The sequence below is a fragment of the Pinus tabuliformis genome, chromosome 4_1 (genome assembly GCF_031772625.1).
Source record: "Pinus tabuliformis cultivar Carrire ecotype Pingquan chromosome 4_1, CPIR1, whole genome shotgun sequence".
Taxonomy (NCBI): domain Eukaryota; kingdom Viridiplantae; phylum Streptophyta; class Pinopsida; order Pinales; family Pinaceae; genus Pinus; species Pinus tabuliformis.
This window is the reverse complement of record NC_142303.1, coordinates 914,383,380-914,400,982: the sequence shown is the minus strand read 5'-3', so window position 1 is coordinate 914,400,982 and position 17,603 is coordinate 914,383,380. Positions and strand designations below refer to the sequence as shown.

At 37.3% G+C, this 17,603-nt stretch overlaps 1 protein-coding gene across 1 annotated transcript; it reads left to right on the top strand.

Moving 5' to 3' along the window:
* Window positions 1-2,112: 2,112 nt before the first annotated feature.
* Window positions 2,113-3,845, top strand: LOC149179123 (taxadien-5-alpha-ol O-acetyltransferase-like). Its single transcript, XM_089423777.1, has 2 exons — window positions 2,113-2,604; window positions 2,707-3,845. The coding sequence occupies exons 1-2, from the start codon at window positions 2,143-2,145 to the stop codon at window positions 3,730-3,732; spliced, it is 1,488 nt and encodes a 495-aa protein (XP_089279903.1). The 5' UTR covers window positions 2,113-2,142; the 3' UTR covers window positions 3,733-3,845.
* Window positions 3,846-17,603: the final 13,758 nt, after the last annotated feature.

The window sequence follows — 17,603 nt, the reverse complement described above, 5'->3', positions numbered from 1 at the left end:
TTCAAAATAAATTCTTAATTTTATTTAAAAAAAATATAATATAAAATTAAAATTATATTAAATTTTAAAATTAAGATAATTTTTTTTGAAAAACATTTTAAATAACTAAATTTATACAAAATAAAATACAAATTTACACCCATATAAATTTTTTTTATAATATATAAAGGGACTAAAAATACTTCATGCACTAAAACCAACGAACAATTTTTTTTTTATAACTGACCAAGACTCCACACAACACTTGGAAATAATATAAACACAGACAGTTAAAAAACCATAAATTAAAGTTGAAAAAAAAACACAAAAACCCACTTTTAATTTATCTGTTGAGTCATTTGGGTTTTGCGTTTTGGATTTATCCTTCCCTCAAACATCTCTTAGTTTAAATTTATCATTCAGTTATGCATATCCTTATTTAAATTTATCCTTCCGTTCAGCGCATGTCTGTTCAATTTTGCCGTTGAATTTACCCTTCCCAGTAACGTTTGACTTAACTTTTGGATTTACCCTTCCGTACGTGAAGTTGTGATTCTGGAAAGTTCTAATTCGTTAGACAGAGTGGGGAATTTCATCCCATCTGATGACAAATCATTAAAACAGTGGATAAGGTGGTGACTCCTTGGTGCCGAAGCAATTCCAACAGCAGCTCAACTATAATTATAAAACCAACAGAGGATTCTATCTCTGCACTTTTTTGAAGAACAAAAAACACTTTAGATAGAGAATTCTAATAAGAGCATTATACAATTTCTTGACTTTACTGTGCAGCAATCCCTTCATCAAAATGTACCACTCATTTCTTCAGTGCGTCCACTAACTCTTTCACCTCTCCATGATCTTTTATGGCAAACAACTTTCTAACTAAAGCATCTGTATTTTCTAATTCAAGCAATAAACAACGAGAGGTTTTATACCTGTTGTTCTGATTCCTGACCCTTTCAAACAAACTGCGGAGGCCAGGCCAGAACTGCGCCTCGCGAACACCCGTGTATTATCTTGTCCATGAAGAAATGCCCTGGGCAACTCGACTGACAGAGCCTTGGCTATTGTTTTAAGCACAGAGGCAATGCACTCATTGAGATTACGCATATCCTCTGATAAATCATCCTTCAATCTATTGACTCCTGAATAAATAAATACGAAGCTTTGTCAAAACGCACATGGGTTGCGTATACAATTATCGTGATTTTTTTTTTCTTTAAATGGAATTTCCACTTCTTTAGCGACAACGAGAGACATCTGAAGTATGGGATGGTAGAGAAGCTCCAAGCAATTACATGCTTTCTATTAAATTTTCTGCAACTCCAGCATAATTAACACTCGATACCATGATGTTTCCTCCACCTGCAAGCAAAGCCCATTACCCTTACTCAAAAGGATCTCTGCGTATCCATCGGAGAACTGTGAACAATCGATGTAAGGATATGACAACTCAAAATCGATTCAATCACAGGATAATAGCTGCCGCTGAAAATGAAACTGGCGCGGGAAACCAATTCAAATCACTGAACGAGGACGCGGGTTCACGACTCGTGTGGGGAGTAACAACGACGGACTGCAGAAACGGTACATAATAATTAATTAGCCACGTCGGCGGTCATCCCCAGGCGGTTCGAAACAAATTTTCGGGCTGATCATTGCCCCTGCCATTTTCCGTCTTCCTGAACAGATATTTTACCCGGCGGGTAGATAATCCGGGCAATTCCTCCGCCAGGTAGACTACTCCATTGGCTTAGTGGATGATGTTTAACATTTGTTTGCTTATCCAACTGACAGAATAATAAAATGATATTTAATGGATAAGAATAAAGTGACATTTAATTAACAAGATAATAAAATGATTTGAATGGACAAGATCTAATTGACAACTTAATAAAATGATATTGAATGAACAAGATCTAACCAACAAATTAATAAAGTGATATTTATTGAAGAAGATAATAAAATGATATTGAATGAACAAGATCTAACTAACAAGTTACTAAAATGATATTTAATGGATAAGGATAAAGTGATATTTAATAATAAAATGATATTGAATGGACAAAATGAAAAAGCAATGAACCAATAATTAACTTAATACATAGTATTTAATAGGTGAACTTGCAGCTGTATCCATTGTGCAGATGGTATCTGTCAATGGAGAACCCTGATATTTATTGCTCCCAAGTTCGGCTGCCTGTAAAGGTAATAGAGTCTTTTCTCGTACCACCTTCTCGACCTTCTCCCAAATCCATCCTCTATCTTTCGAATCTGGACGACCATTTCCTTATGAGGAGGAGATTTGATGTATTTCTTGTCTACACTAATGGTTCCCGGAATAATTACACCGCCACAAATCCAGCTAGGGTTATTCAGGATGCACTGTCACAACTTCTGTCTTACTATTACCCACTCGCAGGCCGGGTAAGGAAAACGCAAGACGGTCGTAAACTCGAAGTAGACTGCACGGGAGAGGGTGCTCTCTTTGTTGAAGCCGCCACGGACAGCACACTACCAATTCTGGGAGAATTCGAGGAGCTGAAATCGTCGTTCGATCAGCTGCTCTTTCAGTTTCCGCTCACCGCAGAAATCGAGGAAGTCCACCCTCTCATTTTTCAGGTAAACCTCATTTCATATACTCTTGGATTTCTCTTTACAATTACTGGGAAGATTTTAATGAAATGGCTGATCACACCGCGTGCTTTTATCTTGAAAAAATAGGTCACGCGCTTCCATTGCGGGGGCTTTGTGGTGGGTGTGAGTTTCAACCATAGTCTGTGTGACGGACGAGGGGCAGCCCAGTTTCTGATGGGACTTGCAGAGATTGCGAGAGGAGAGGCGAAGCTTTCAGTCGAACCAGTGTGGCAGCGGGAAGATCTCAAACCCCACCAGCCCTATCTTGTCCGTTTTCAGCATCATGAGGTCCTTGAAAGTGGATACCTCGTTAATCCTAACACTCCGCTGTCGACTGTGAAAACCGAGGACCTGGTCCTCGCCTCATTTTTTGTCAACTCAGATGCTTTGCGAAGGATAAGACACGCCATCGTAGAGGAGCTGAAGGAGCACTGTACAACCTTTGATGTTTTAGTAGCGTTCGCGTGGCGAGTGAGAACAAGGGTTCTGGGAATCCCTCTTCATCACGAAGTCAGGCTTCTCCTTGTAGTCGACATGAGGGGACGCCTCAGCCCCCCTCTGGCAGAGGGATACTATGGCAATGGTATGTACGTGGCATGTGCGCGCAGCAGTAGAGCAGAAGAGGTTGTGAATGGCTCCCTTTCGCATGTTGTAATGATGATAAAGAAGGCGAAGTTAAGTTTAAATGAGGAGTACCTGAGATCGAGCATAGCGTTCCTTGAAATGAAACGGTCATGCCCAGAGTTCACAGATCATGTGCATATGTGTGTTGAAGATACATTTCTTACTGACTGGAGGTGGTTGGGATTTAGCCAAACGGACTTTGGTTGGGGTGAGCCCCTCATTGCTTGCCCCGGTAATTGGCTCAAAATTTTGGTATGCCCAATTGCATTTCTGCCTCCCCCGAAGACCAAGAGCGGAGTAACGATGCTCTTCTGCGTGCCACGCCCAGCAGTGAAGACCCTTGAAACGGAATTACATGGTCTAATGTCAATCAGTGGTTACAAATCTCTACATATTTCATTGTCCACTGCTCTGACTAAAGGGCCTTCCGTCTGGAATGTAGAACATGTAAGGCAAGATTCTGCTTTTTTGGGGAATGGGCAGCTTTAGCGAACTGGGGTCTTTTTAGTAGTTGGTGGGGTGGTTTTCGAGATAAATTTCTTTTATTTATGTTTTTGGGTGGGTTTTGCTGGGGCTATGGGATCATTGAAAAATGTATTGTTGGTATAATTTCACTGGATTAGATAATTAAAATATGTTATTTATTTTTTATTTTTAAAAGGAGAAGTACAATATGTGCGTTTTTTGAATTTTAAATTATATTTTTATTATCTTGTTTTAAATTTAGTAATAAATTTATAAAAAATAAAAATGTTATATCGTGTTTGATATCAATTTCATGTTTCAAAATTTAGAAACAAAATATTATTATTGTTATTATTATTATTAATTTATGAGTAAAGTATTGCTTTTTCACAATTATATGGAATCAATTTAAATGTATATATAATTTATTTTCAATCACATTGTAGTTAACCATTTAAAAGTAATGCTTTTCATTGTGTAATGTAAAGTTTAAGGATTTTTATTAACATTTAAAAAGTTTTTAGGATAAAAGAAAAAATAAATATGTATAATTATTAATATTAGAAAACCATTTAAAAGTAATGCTTTTCATTGTGTAATGTAAAGTTTAAGGATTTTTATTAACATTTAAAAAGTTTTTAGGATAAAAGAAAAAATAAATATGTATAATTATTAATATTAGAAATGTTGTAATTTAATGATGGACTTAATAAAAGTAGTCTAAAAGGTCAATGTTTTGGTTTTTTGTTGACAACTTAATATTCAATAAAGAGGGCAACGAACTTACCTTCATTGATCCTTTTATTGGAAACTTCCTATCTTGTCACTTTTAATGTTCCACCTAGAGTCACTTTCAGTGTCCCATCCCTCTATTCCATCCTTGAATGCCCTTGTTTGAACATGATTTCCCTTCCCTGAATATCGTTCCACCAAATTCAAATTTGGCTCAATAATCTTTCTCCCTCTTGTTTGCACAAAGTAGTCTAAAGCAAAGATGCCAAATACACCACTACAAGGACTGATAATAGGCTTGATGAAAGGGAATGCCAATGCTTTCAATGGGTTCACCATTCCATGATTCATTAAGGTTAAACTGATCCATGTGTTATGAAACCCATATGGTTTTCCATTCCACTAGTTAAAGGGGGACATAACTATGATTTAGTGGTGGATTTGAGTTTGCTCAACCATGTTTTTGTGGAAGGGCCTATTCAACCATGATTTTTGAAATACATCATGCCTCTTAGTAATGGTTTTCATTGTGTAATGTAAAGTTTAAGGATTTTCATTAACATTTAAAAAAAGTTTTCAAGATAACAGAAACATAAATATGTATAATTATTAATATTAGAAATGATGTATTTTAATCATGGAATTAATAAAAGTAGTCTAAAAGGCCAATGCTTTGGCCTTTTGTTGACAACCCAATATTCGATAAAGAGGGCAATGACCTTACCTTCGTTGGTCCTCTTATTAGAAACTTCCTATCATGTGTTGTGTGTGGAGCATGATTGTTCAGAGGTCTTTGTTTCAGCCGGATGTATACCCCAGGAAGTTTGTACACCCCTCCACGCGGGGGTCCGGGGGGGCCGATCCCCCCGGCTGGGGGGTCCGACGGCCAGCGGTCCCTTGGCAGGGGCTCGGGGGCAGCACCCCCGAAGCTAAAAACAAATGTAAAATTGCCTTGTAAAAGTATAGTAATTTCTAGTCAATCTGGGCCGTTCATTAGGCAGATGATCTGACGGTAGAACTTATGCTTAGTTTAGGTTTTTTTTGCCCTAGAAGGAAACCCCTCTCTTTGTATGAGGGTATTGTATTTGAGGCTGTGAAATAGATGTGTATTCTGTGAGTGAGAAACAGAGAGGTGAGACTGTGAGAGAAAACAGAGGATATTACAGCGGATTTGCTGTAGGTTGTGTCTCTTCATTTTTGTTGGATAATAGAAAGGAAGGACTGGCTGTTCGGGGTGGACGTAGCCCAAACTGGGTGAACCACGTATATCTGTGTCTCTCTTGTTTTGTGCGTTTTCTGTGTTTATATTTCTGCAATATTTTATGTGTTCCATTGCTCCGTAATATATAATTTTCTAACAACTGGTATCAGAGCCGAAGGTCTATTTGGCTGATAAACTCGCAGGAAAGAAGGGTTCCTGGTTCGAGTGGGAGCAATGGCGGAAGATGGTAAGTTTAGGGTCGAGAAATTTAACGGCCAAAACTTCTCGCTGTGGAAGATGCAGATGGAAGATTATCTGTATCAGAAAGATCTATACCTACCATTGGGCGGAAAAACAAAGATGCCGACGGGTATGAAAGACGAAGAATGGAACCTTCTCAATAGAAAGGCACTCGGAACAATACGGTTGTGCCTTGCTGCGTCAGTCGCCTTCAACATTTCGAAGGAAACCACGACAGAGGGTTTGATGTAGACGTTGTCAAAACTATATGAAAAACCCTCGGCCTCAAACAAGGTATTTCTTATGAAACAGTTATTTAATATGAATATGTCGGAAGGTGGATCTGTTGCAAACCATTTAAATGATTTTAATACAGTTACAAGTCAGTTAATTTCTGTAGGGATAAACTTTGATGATGAAGTTAGAGCTCTGTTATTCTTGTGCTCATTACCAGAAAGTTGGAATGGTTTGGTAATGGCCATTAGTAACTTCGTTTCTGGATCTAGTACTTTAAAGTTTGATGATGTTGTCGGTGCTATCCTTAATGAGGAAATGCGACGGAAAAGCTCCGGTGAGACATCGGGAAATGCTTCGAGTGCAGAGTCTAGAGGAAGAAAAATGGAAAGAGGAAAGAGCTCAGGATATCACAGTAAATCAAGGAAAGGCAGATCCAAGTCCAGATCGGGAATAGTGTGCTGGAAATGTGGAAAGAAATGACACCTAAAGAAAAACTGTAGATCTCGGAAGGGAAAAGAAGGAGATGCACAACAAGAAAACAATCATGAAGCAAATGTGACAGGTGAGGTGTTACAAGATGCTTTGATTCTTTCTTTCGAAAATATTACTGATTCCTGGGTGGTAGATTCAGGGGCTTCATTCCATGCCACACCTGATAAGAAATACTTTCATGACTATGTTCAAGGAGATTTTGGAAAAGTTCGTCTGGGTGATGATAAACCCTGTAAAATCGTTGGAATGGGTAAGGTTCTTGTAAAACAGCAGAATGGAAACCAATGGCTATTAAAGGAGGTAAGGCATGTTCCAGATCTAAAGAAAAATCTGATTTCAACAGGGCAGTTCGGCGGTGAAGGTTGTGTGACAACTTTCACAGATAAAGCTTGGAAGGTCACCAAAGGAGCCCTGGTAATAGCAAAAGGAGAAAAGGTTGGTACATTGTATTTATGCAATGGTATTTCTAACTCTGTTAATGCTTTAACTTCCAAAGGAGCAGATGCAGCATTATGGCATCATAGGCTCGGACACATGAGTGAAAAGGGGATGAAGATTCTTCACTCAAGGAATTTGTTGCCGGGTTTGAAGAATGTTGATTTGGACTTCTGTGAGAATTGCATTTATGGCAAACAGAAGAGAGTCATATTTCTCAGAGTTGGGAAAGAAAAGAAGAATGAAAAATTAGAGCTTGTGCATACAGATGTATGGGGACCTGCTCAGGTATCATCTCTCGGTGGCTCTCGTTATTATGTTACTTTTATTGATGATGCAACTAGAAAAAATTGGATTTATTGTATTAAGAATAAATCTGATGTATTTGATACTTTCAAGAAATGGAAAGCTTTGGTTGAGATTGAGACAGGAAAGAAATTGAAGTGTCTTAGATCAGACAATGGAGGTGAATATTGCAGCAAAGAGTTTGATAGGTACTGTTCAGAGCATGGAATTCGAGAGAGAAGACAGTTCCAAGAACACCACAAGAAAATGGTGTGTCAGAAAGGATGAACAGAACAATCATGGAGCGTGCAAGGTGCATGAGATTTCATGCAGGATTGCCTTTACAGTTTTGGGCAGATGCTGTAGATACTGTTTTTTATCTAATAAACAGAGGGCCTTCAAGTTCCTTGGATGGTGGTGTTCCGGAGGAAGCATGGACAGGTAGAAAGGTAAACTACTCTTTTTTAAAGCCTTTTGGTTGTGAGGCCTTTGTCCATATTGATAAAGAAAATAGAACAAAGCTTGAGGCAAAGTCAAAGAAATGTACCTTTATTGGATATGGTGTTATTGATTTTGGTTATCGCTTATATGATTACGAAAATCACAAAATCATTAGGAGGAGAGATGTAATATTCAATGAAAAGGTCTTGTATAAGAATCAGTTGCAGGAAAAGAAACAGGAAAAAGAAAACAAGGAATACGCAGTTCTTGATGAAATCACTGAAAAGGTAAAGGTGCATGAAAATAATAATAATCAACAACCGCAACCACCACAACAGCAACAGGTACCCCAAATACCTGAAAGTGGTATTAGAATATCTACCAGGATAAGTAGACCGCCTGAACGATACTCTCCTTCATTATATTATTTATTGTTGACTGATTCTGGTGAACCCGAATGTTATGAAGAAGCAATGCAGGTTGAAAGCAGGAAGAAGTGAGAGGTAGCCATGGAAGAAGAGATGGACTCCTTAATGCATAACCAGACTTGGGATTTAGTCAGGTTGCCTGCAGGAAAAACTACATTGAAGAATAAATGGGTTTACAGGCTTAAGGAAGAAGATGGAGGAAAACAGAGGTACAAAGCTAGACTTGTGGTGAAGGGGTTTGCACAGAAGAAAGGTATTGATTTTGATGAAATATTTTCTCTTGTTGTTAAAATGACTTCAATAAGAACTATTTTAAGTCTTGTAGCAGCTGAAGATTTGCATCTTGAGCAGTTAGATGTAAAGACAACCTTTCTCCATGGGGATTTGGAGGAAGAGATATATATGCAGCAGCCACAAGGATATGAGGTGAAAGGGAAGGAGAAACTAGTGTGCAGGTTGAAGAAGAGATTGTATGGCTTAAAACAGGCTCCAAGGTAATGGTATCTAAAATTTGACAAGTTTATGTCTGAACAAGGTTATACTAGATGTCACTCTAATCATTATGTTTATCTGAAAAAGCAAAATGATGGAAGCTATATTATATTGTTATTGTATGTGGATGACATGCTTGTTGCAGGATCTAACATGCAGGAAATAAATGTACTCAAAAGAAAATTGGCAAATTCATTTGCAATGAAGGATTTGGGAGCTGCAAAACAAATCCTTGGTATGAGAATCACTGGAGACAGGAAAAATCACAAATTAACATTGTCTCAGAATGAGTACATACAAAAGGTGTTGAAAAGATTTAATATGCACAATGAAAAACCAGTTAGTACACCTTTTGCTAGCCATTTCAAACTTAGTAAGGAAATGTGCCCAAAGACCCAAGAAGACATGGATTATATGTCTAAAGTTCCATATGCATCAGCAGTTGGAAGCTTAATGTATGCAATGGTTTGCACAAGGCCTGATATTGCACATGCAGTGGGAGTTGTAAGCAGGTACATGAACAATCCAGGAAAGGAACATTGGATGGAAGTGAAATGGATTCTCAGATATTTGAAAGGTACCACAAATCAAGCATTATGCTTTGGTCGTGCAAACATTTCTCTACAGGGATATGTTGATGTAGATATGGCAGGTGACAGGGATAACAGGAGGAGCACTACAGGATATGTATTTACTGTTGGTGGAACAGCTGTTAGTTGGATTTCAAAAATCCAAAGTGTTGTTGCACTTTCAACAACAGAAGCAGAGTACGTTGCTGCTACAGAGGCTAGTAAAGAAATGATTTGGTTACAAAGGTTTATGGGTGAATTAGGTAAGGAGCATGATATGGGCACGTTATACAGTGATAGCCAAAGTGCCATTCATCTTGCAAAGAACTCAGCATTTCATTCTAGGACTAAACACATACAGCTCAAGTACCATTTCATATGATCAGTGTTGGAAGATGGAGAGTTGAAGCTGGAAAAGATACACACTAGCCAGAATCCTGCAGATATGCTAACAAAAGTTGTAACCTGGGAGAAACTGAGAATATGCTCAGTTTCAGTTAGTCTTCAAGGATGACGAGGAAGATGAGAAACAGCCAGGTCCAAAGAGGAGTCATTGTCAAGGAAATGAAGCAGTGGTGGAGTTTCCACAATCATTCTCCAAGTGGGAGACTGTTGTGTGTGGAGCATGATTGTTCAGAGGTCTTTGTTTCAGCTGGATGTATACCCCAAGAAGTTTGTACACCCCTCCACGCGGGGGGGTGCGGGGGGGACTTGTCCCCCCCGCGGGGGTCCGGGGGGGCCGATCCCCCCCGGCTGGGGGGTCCGGGGGCCAGCAGTCCCTTGGCGGGGGCTCGGGGGGCAGTGCCCCCGAAGCTAAAAACAATTGTAAAATTGCCTTGTAAAAGTATAGTAATTTCTAGTCAATCTAGGCCGTTCATTAGGCGGATGATCTGACGGTAGAACTTATGTTTAGTTTAGGTTTTTTTTGCCCTAGAAGGCAACCCCTCTCTTTGTATGAGGGTATTGTATTTGAGGCTATGAAATAGATGTGTATTCTGTGAGCGAGAAACAAAGAGGTGAGACTGTGAGAGAAAATAGAGGATATTACAGCGGATTTGCTGTAGGTTGTGTCTCTTCATTTTTGCTGGATAATAGAAAGGAAGGACTGGCTGTTCGGGGTGGACGTAGCCCAAACTGGGTGAACCACGTATATCTGTGTCTCTCTTGTTTTGTGCGTTTTCTGTGTTTATATTTCTGCAATATTTTATGTGTTCCATTGCTCCGTAATATATAATTTTCTAACATCATGTCACCTTTAATGTTCCACTTAGAGTCACCTTCGATGTCCCATCTCTCTATTCCATCCTTGAATTCCCTTGTTTGAATATGATTTCCCTTCCCTGAATATCATTCCACCAAATTCAAATTTGTCTCCATAATCTTTCACCCCCTTGTTTGCACAAAGTGGTCTAAAGGGGAGATGCCAAATACACCATTACAAGGATTGATAATAGGCTTGATGAAATGGAATGTCAATGCTTTCAATGATTGAATTGAGGGATTCACCATTCCATGATTCGTTAAGGTTAAATTGATCCATTTGTTATGAAACCCATATGGTTTTCCATTCCACTAGACAAAACTATGATTTAATTATGGATTTCAGTTTGCTCAACCATGTTTTCGACTTACATCCTGCCGCTTAGTAAAAGAATAGTGAAACTCTTTTCAATATATTAAAAGAATTAACTACTATGCTTTGTAAATGTACTTGTAAAATGTATCTTCCCATTGAAAGTTTCTTCCACTTTATATTAACATATATCTAATATGAATTATGTCATAATATCTTAATGTCATGATTCAACACACAACTCAGTAGTGCAACATCTTCATCCATTGATTTTTTCTAAGGTTTGTCTTTATTTTGGGTGTAACATCATCCATTCATTTTTTTTGGAGTTTGTCTTTATTTTGGGTGTAACATCTTCATCCATTCATTTTTTTTGGACTTTGTCTTTATTTTGGGACATATGTGGCTGCAACAATTTTGAACACCCACTTGCACAATCTTGTAGATAAATTTGAATGCTTGGAAAAACTTATTTATAAAAAAAATAGTTTAAAATATACCTAAAAACTTTTGATATCAATATTGAATTCATTGATTGGTTGTCTACTGATGCTTTTGAACCAAAAGCATTTTTGGAAAGTTTGTATGTCACAATTTTCTAACCATGCTTCTATATTCCTAGTAGTTCGAGCTTTTTAATCAATTTTTAAAATTGATATTTTAGACACCTATTTTCACAAATAAATGAAAAATGTCATCCACTCAAAAATGTATCCGTGTTTGAAGCATTTTGCAAAATCATTGGATTTGATTTTTATTAGAAACCTAATCTCAATTTACTTTTTCAAGCCATAATGCCCAGTAAATGTGAAAGCATGCTCCACACCAAGCCATATGTAAAGAAATCTCATGGTACGAGTCCTCAGGTGGAATATAATTGCCTCCAAATATATGTAATCTCTGACACGTGTGCAATGGAGATTGCATTCTTTATCTGAATGTAATAACCTTTACAGGCACTTGGTAAATTTCGATACCAACTGTTTGTAATAAAATAAAGGCAAGAAACTTCATGTAAGAAAATTGCTATACATGACAGGGTGCTTCATTTTCATTGCAAACTCAAGTTATCACTCAATGTTTTTATTTATTGTTTCAACATTTCTTATTTGTTTCTTTTTTGTTGTGATATTTATAAATTTCACAAATGTTACACTTTCATTGACCTCCAAAAATGTCCAAGTTGTCTGTAATGTAATGTTTAAGTATTCATTTTGTTTAACAAATATTAATGATTACAATCCCAGTGAACTCCAAAACAATTCCAATTAGTAGAATGCAATGGTTTGTGTATTAAAAGTATCAAATATGCAATGGCATTTTTTATTGGGCACCATATTGTCCTAAATTAGAAGTAGGGTTAGATTTAGAAGTGAGTGACAATATTAAAGGGGTGAACCTATTTTGGGTTGGCTTAGATGATGATTCTTAAACTTATTCACCCAATTATGGAACAAATTTTATGTTATAAATACATATTCTTGTGCAATACACAATATAGAGTTTATCAAGCATGGTATGGAATATTTTTAAAAGCATTTGGAAACAAACAATGGGCTGCTGGACATGTTCAATATATGCTTCAAGGAAATCTTAAAGAACTTAACTTTAGAAGTTAAAGAGTTTCACTTCAATTCACTCTCTGTTAACTCTTCGAAGAAGATTGGTAGTCCCCAAAAAGGTAAGAATATTACCTTCTATTTGTTAGAGTAGAAGTATTGTTTGTTGATAAAATCTAGTCAAACCCACTAAGAAGCACCCAAAATCACTAAACAAACCCCCAATAAAAACTGCCTGAAACAAGTAAATGGAACCACATCTATTTTAGAAGATGGCATCGACTCTATTGTTATATGATATACCCAACCTTAAAGACACATAACATATGAGAATCAACTCACTTTCTTGAGTATCTTGTATTCTGGCTTTGAAAGAGTGTCCATCAGTGTGCATTGTTACTTTCTACATCTAGGTAGCTCCAACTGGTTTCCTTTTAGCAAAGCTACTGTAGGTTAAAAAAAAGTACATAAACAAAGAATAGTGACACAATTTCCTTCAAAACTTAAATACAATGAAATGATATAAATGACTCTTTCAAAAATATTTTTCAAGGATATGAGATGATGCCTTCATCAAATGCAATCTAAGTCAAAAACTCAAAAACAATTGCCCTTGTGTAACATAATGCAACTCAAGATAGTATCATAGATCGGATGAACCACACATCTAAGGGTCACCTCCCAATGAAATAAACAGGTCCAAACAATATTTAGTTGGTATATTACAACCTCAAATTGAAACATATTATGAGCTAAAGATTGTGGTAGTGGTAACTTTACCTATTTTTGGAATATAATATGGTTTTCTTACCTCCTTGTAAGCTATCTACAATCAATTTTCCAATTCCCTAATAGGTAACTCTATCCCAAGCCACCTAAGTAAACTATTAAAAAAAAGTGTGTCTTATTGTATTTTATAATAATTTGATTATCCAAACTAAAAATATATCCAACAAGCTTTGGTTCACTAATGAGGTCAACATAAGTTATCAACCAATGTTCCATTTTTATTGTGGCCTACAACTCTGCCTAAACCCAGTGGCATGTTAAAAAATGAATGACGCAAAGTGCAAGAATCTAAGAAATTTGGAAAAACGCGTACCCTGAGACTTACTTGACACCCAACCAGAAGGAATCTCGTGTTATGTGGTACATCCCTTGATCTTAACCATGTTTCTAAAAGCAACTTCCAAACCAAAAATAAACTAAAAATATCAGATATTCAAAAAAATATTTGAAAATATAATCTAATATATATACCTTGACATGCAAACTACAGAGTCCATGAAGTGATACATGATGAGAATGCATTAACAAAGGATCCAAGTATAATACATGCATCCCTTGAGCATCAATTGTAAACTCAAAAAAATCGTTGAAAGGCCACCCATCTTCAGTCAATGTACAAAGAGTGCATTTTGAGTATAGCTCCATCAATGTCCTACAAGTTTCTATTGGGAGAAGCTTGGTTTGCAATCCCATTGACCCATATGCTAAGTTCTAAACTTTTCCAATTGAAACATTGCATCTTGGAGCTCTTGAAATTCTAGTAATTTAATGTGCATTTGTCTTAAATCCATCCTAGCGTATATGCATGGACTATGTCTTGGGGAAGCGAAAGAGAGATAGAAATTGGGTGTAATGAATGCATTTGTACATAGCTGCCAAGGAGGAAGATTGTAAGTAATGGGGCTAGAGGTATTAACAATGACTACTATATCTCATATCAGATACATTTTTACTGTTTATGAAGTATTAGCAATGGATGTTGTTGGTAAGGGATGGTGGAATAATGAATCCATTGTAGTTGATGATGCTGGATATATTGATGAATGTCAACAATTTCTAGTTCATCACTACCCTGAAGAATTAGAAGCCTTCTAGGATTGCTACAAACATTTCAATTTCCAATAAAGAATGTGAATGATAGTGATTTTTTCAAAACTACTTAAGATTTTCTAGAGAAAAGGGGTTAATAAATCCTTCAAATTCCCGATGAATATTGGCGAATTTTGTATGCCTGAATATTATTATTTTTACATTTCATGAAGGTCTTGTTACAAGAATGTGTGTAGTTATGGCAGTAGCAGTACTTGCAATAATCCTATATAGAAGAAAAAGGTTGCAGATGCAAACTTAAGATAATTGATAAGGTAGAGGGAGGACATTTTATGGAAAAATACATAAGAACTGGCTTATCTCCATTTTGTTGCCTTCCCTCCAATATATCGCAGAGATTTCAAGTCAAAAAATATTTTAATTAACACTAAATTGAATGCCAAGGTTAAATTCAAATTTTGGCTATCACGGCTAGCACATATAGGTCTGTCTCACATCTTCACATGCGCTCAAGGGATGTTGGGATTTATTACAGAAATTACCAGCGTATTAATAAAAGTGATGTTTATAGATTTGGTGTGGTTTTTCTAGAACTGGTGACATCGCAAAAGGCCATTGATTTCTCTAGGGAACCTGATGATGTGAATTTGGCAGTGTATGTACTTAATAAGTTAGGAAAACGAAGGGTCATGGATGTTGTTGATCCTTACTTGAGGGAAAATACTTCGCAATTTGTTTTGGAAACCATGAAAGCAATGATGTTTTTAGTAATGAGTTGTTTGCAAGAGAGGAGGAAAGAGGGGACAACCATGAAAGAAGTGATAGAGGAACTGCATTATATCATGAGCAACATTGTTGGAATTAATGGAAAAAGCTAAACTTAGATTACTGTTATGATGATGATAGGATTGAGACTCTAATCTTAGATCTCAGATCCTACTATCTGGGGAGTGGTTGAAACCACCCTAATTGTGTGAAAGCCTACATGTACTAGGCTATTGAAGATATAGTGTATTGTGTGTAGTGCTTGGACACTCTCTAGGTATCTCACCTGGAGAGCCAATTAATTAATAGAATATCATTTTTATCATGGTATCAAAGCTTCAAGGTTTTCGATCCTATAAGCTAAGTGGAGAGCGCGACTAAGGCGAAATCTTCGCAAGCGTGTGAAGTGAAAATTGCGTCGATCACACTGTATCACTTTTCGTGCTTCTCAAGCTGTTGCAGATTTCAAGTGTACAGATGTGAAGACCTTCGCGAGTACGTGGTGCTAAGATGCGCCGATCTTGAGCTAAAGAAATAGACTACGTGTTGTTTGAAAAACCTGCATGCTTGGACAAACGACTGAGAACCTCTTGGTATGGCTGCGGATTTTTGTGTGAAGGCCGCGAGCAGAAGTGCGAAGTACTAAAGAAGGTAGGGCCAGATTTTCTTGTCATTGGAATCCATGGCTATGGCACTTTCAAAAGAACATTTCAGGGGTGTCAACGACCATTGTGTACACCATGCAAAGTGTCTTGTAACGATCGTAAAGAAGCCTCATGTCAGATCTCAAGCATAGCTAGTAGAGCATTGTGTATCCACTCTACTTTATGTAAAATAAATTGATGATTGCCTCATTTTAGTTTCCTTTGTTGGCATTTGGTGTTGGAAAAAACTCCTAATTCAATTTTCTGGTCCAATACCACATTCACTTCAAATTCGTGCAAGTGGAATGGGTGTATGGGTGGCAGGTGTGAGGCCGAGAAGGTTTTGTCTTGATTGAGGCCGAACAGTCTGAGGCTAGCACTGCGTTTATAATGGATTGGTGGTTCCGTGTGGATTCAATTGTTGGTGCCTTCGATCGTTGTAGATTTTTGGTGTCATGGATCGGTAGATATGCCTCTGGGTGTAGCGTAAAAGAGTGAAAATCGCTGCAGGATTAGAAGAGGGTAGTCGATTGCAGAACGTTGGTTTATGTTTTCAGTGGTAGCTTGCTCATCCATGTGGCAATGTTTCTCTTATAGCATATTTGTCCTCAAAATTTAATTGTTTGAGAAACTTAAGTTGCAGGTTGTGGAGATCCCAAAAAAACCAATTGGGTAGATTTTCTTGTAAATTATTATATGCCACAGAAAATGCGATTTTTTTTTGCTGATTTTAACCCATATTCAGAAATATGTGCATTAGAATTAGATATTGAGAATGTTTCCAGCTTGTGAGAGCTCATTTAGCTGCTCGTTGCCAGAGCCGAGGGCATTGAGACCTATGTGGCACAGAAGCCACAGTTTACAAGGTTCTACAGTTGAAGAGTTGCCAAAGGGAAAAGTTTCCCGCCTGCGTGGTAATTAGGTTGTTGGAGGAGCTCGTTAAAGGACTGTGTGGAACCGAAAAAGAATCTCGAAGCGAGATAAGCTGGAATTTGACAACATGTCTATATTTTTAGATATTTTTGATTTTGATGATGATGATTTTCTCATGTGGGCATTTGGAAGCATTAGCATGGGCAGTATGTTCGAGTCAGAAGAAATTTCAGAAAAATGTGGTTCTGTTGATGACCAGGAGAATCAAGAGGCACAGTCTGTTGTGCAAGATTCATGAGATGATCTTCAAGAAGGGTGTGAAGAGGAACAAAGTGTTGAAGATCAATTGGACGAGCCACATGAAGTTGATTGCAAATACATGGCAGAAGAAGACAAAGCTGGAGAGAATTTGAATTTAAATTGTGATGATCTCATTAATATTTCTGTGTGAAGACGTTACGTCAATGAATGATGAAGACATCATAGTTGACTTTCAGATGGTTGACACTAGAATTAGTGAGAGGGAAAATTCTCTTATCGAGCCTGTCATAATCTTGAGAAGGGTGAGAATAAGAATTCAAACTTTCCTTCACAGGGGAAGAAATGAGGTGAAGGGATATCACTACCTCATGGAGAGGAAAGCAAAGATGAAGCCTCGACTCAAGATGAACAAGTATGGGCTCTGCTGCAAGAAGACAAAAATGAAAACCTATGTTACCAAGTTGTTTCATGTTTTAATTGTAAGCCTAGACGAGACTAGACCAGCAGGCATATGTTATTGTTGAATACCCTTTCTCCATTAAGTGGAAGTGTTGGAATTAATGGAGAAAGCTAAACATAGATTACTGTTATGATGATGATGGGATTGAGACTCTAATCTTAGATCTCAGATCCTACTATCTAGGGAGTGGTTAAAACCACCCTGATTGTGTGAAAGCCTATATGTACTAGGCTGTTGAAGATATAGTGTATTGTGTGTAGTGCTTGGGCACTCTCCAGGTATCTCACCTGGAAAGCCAATTAATTAATAGAATATCATTTTTATCAAACATCATGTCAAATATAATTACAAAAGCTATAGAAACATGGC

Excerpts from the sequence above, each read along its gene's own strand:
- LOC149179123 (XM_089423777.1), top strand. The coding sequence starts at position 2,143 with ATGGAGAACCCTGATATTTATTGCTCCCAAGTTCGGCTGCCTGTAAAG. Across the intron at positions 2,605-2,706 it reads TCCACCCTCTCATTTTTCAG|GTCACGCGCTTCCATTGCGG; the intron begins GTAAACCTCATT and ends TTGAAAAAATAG.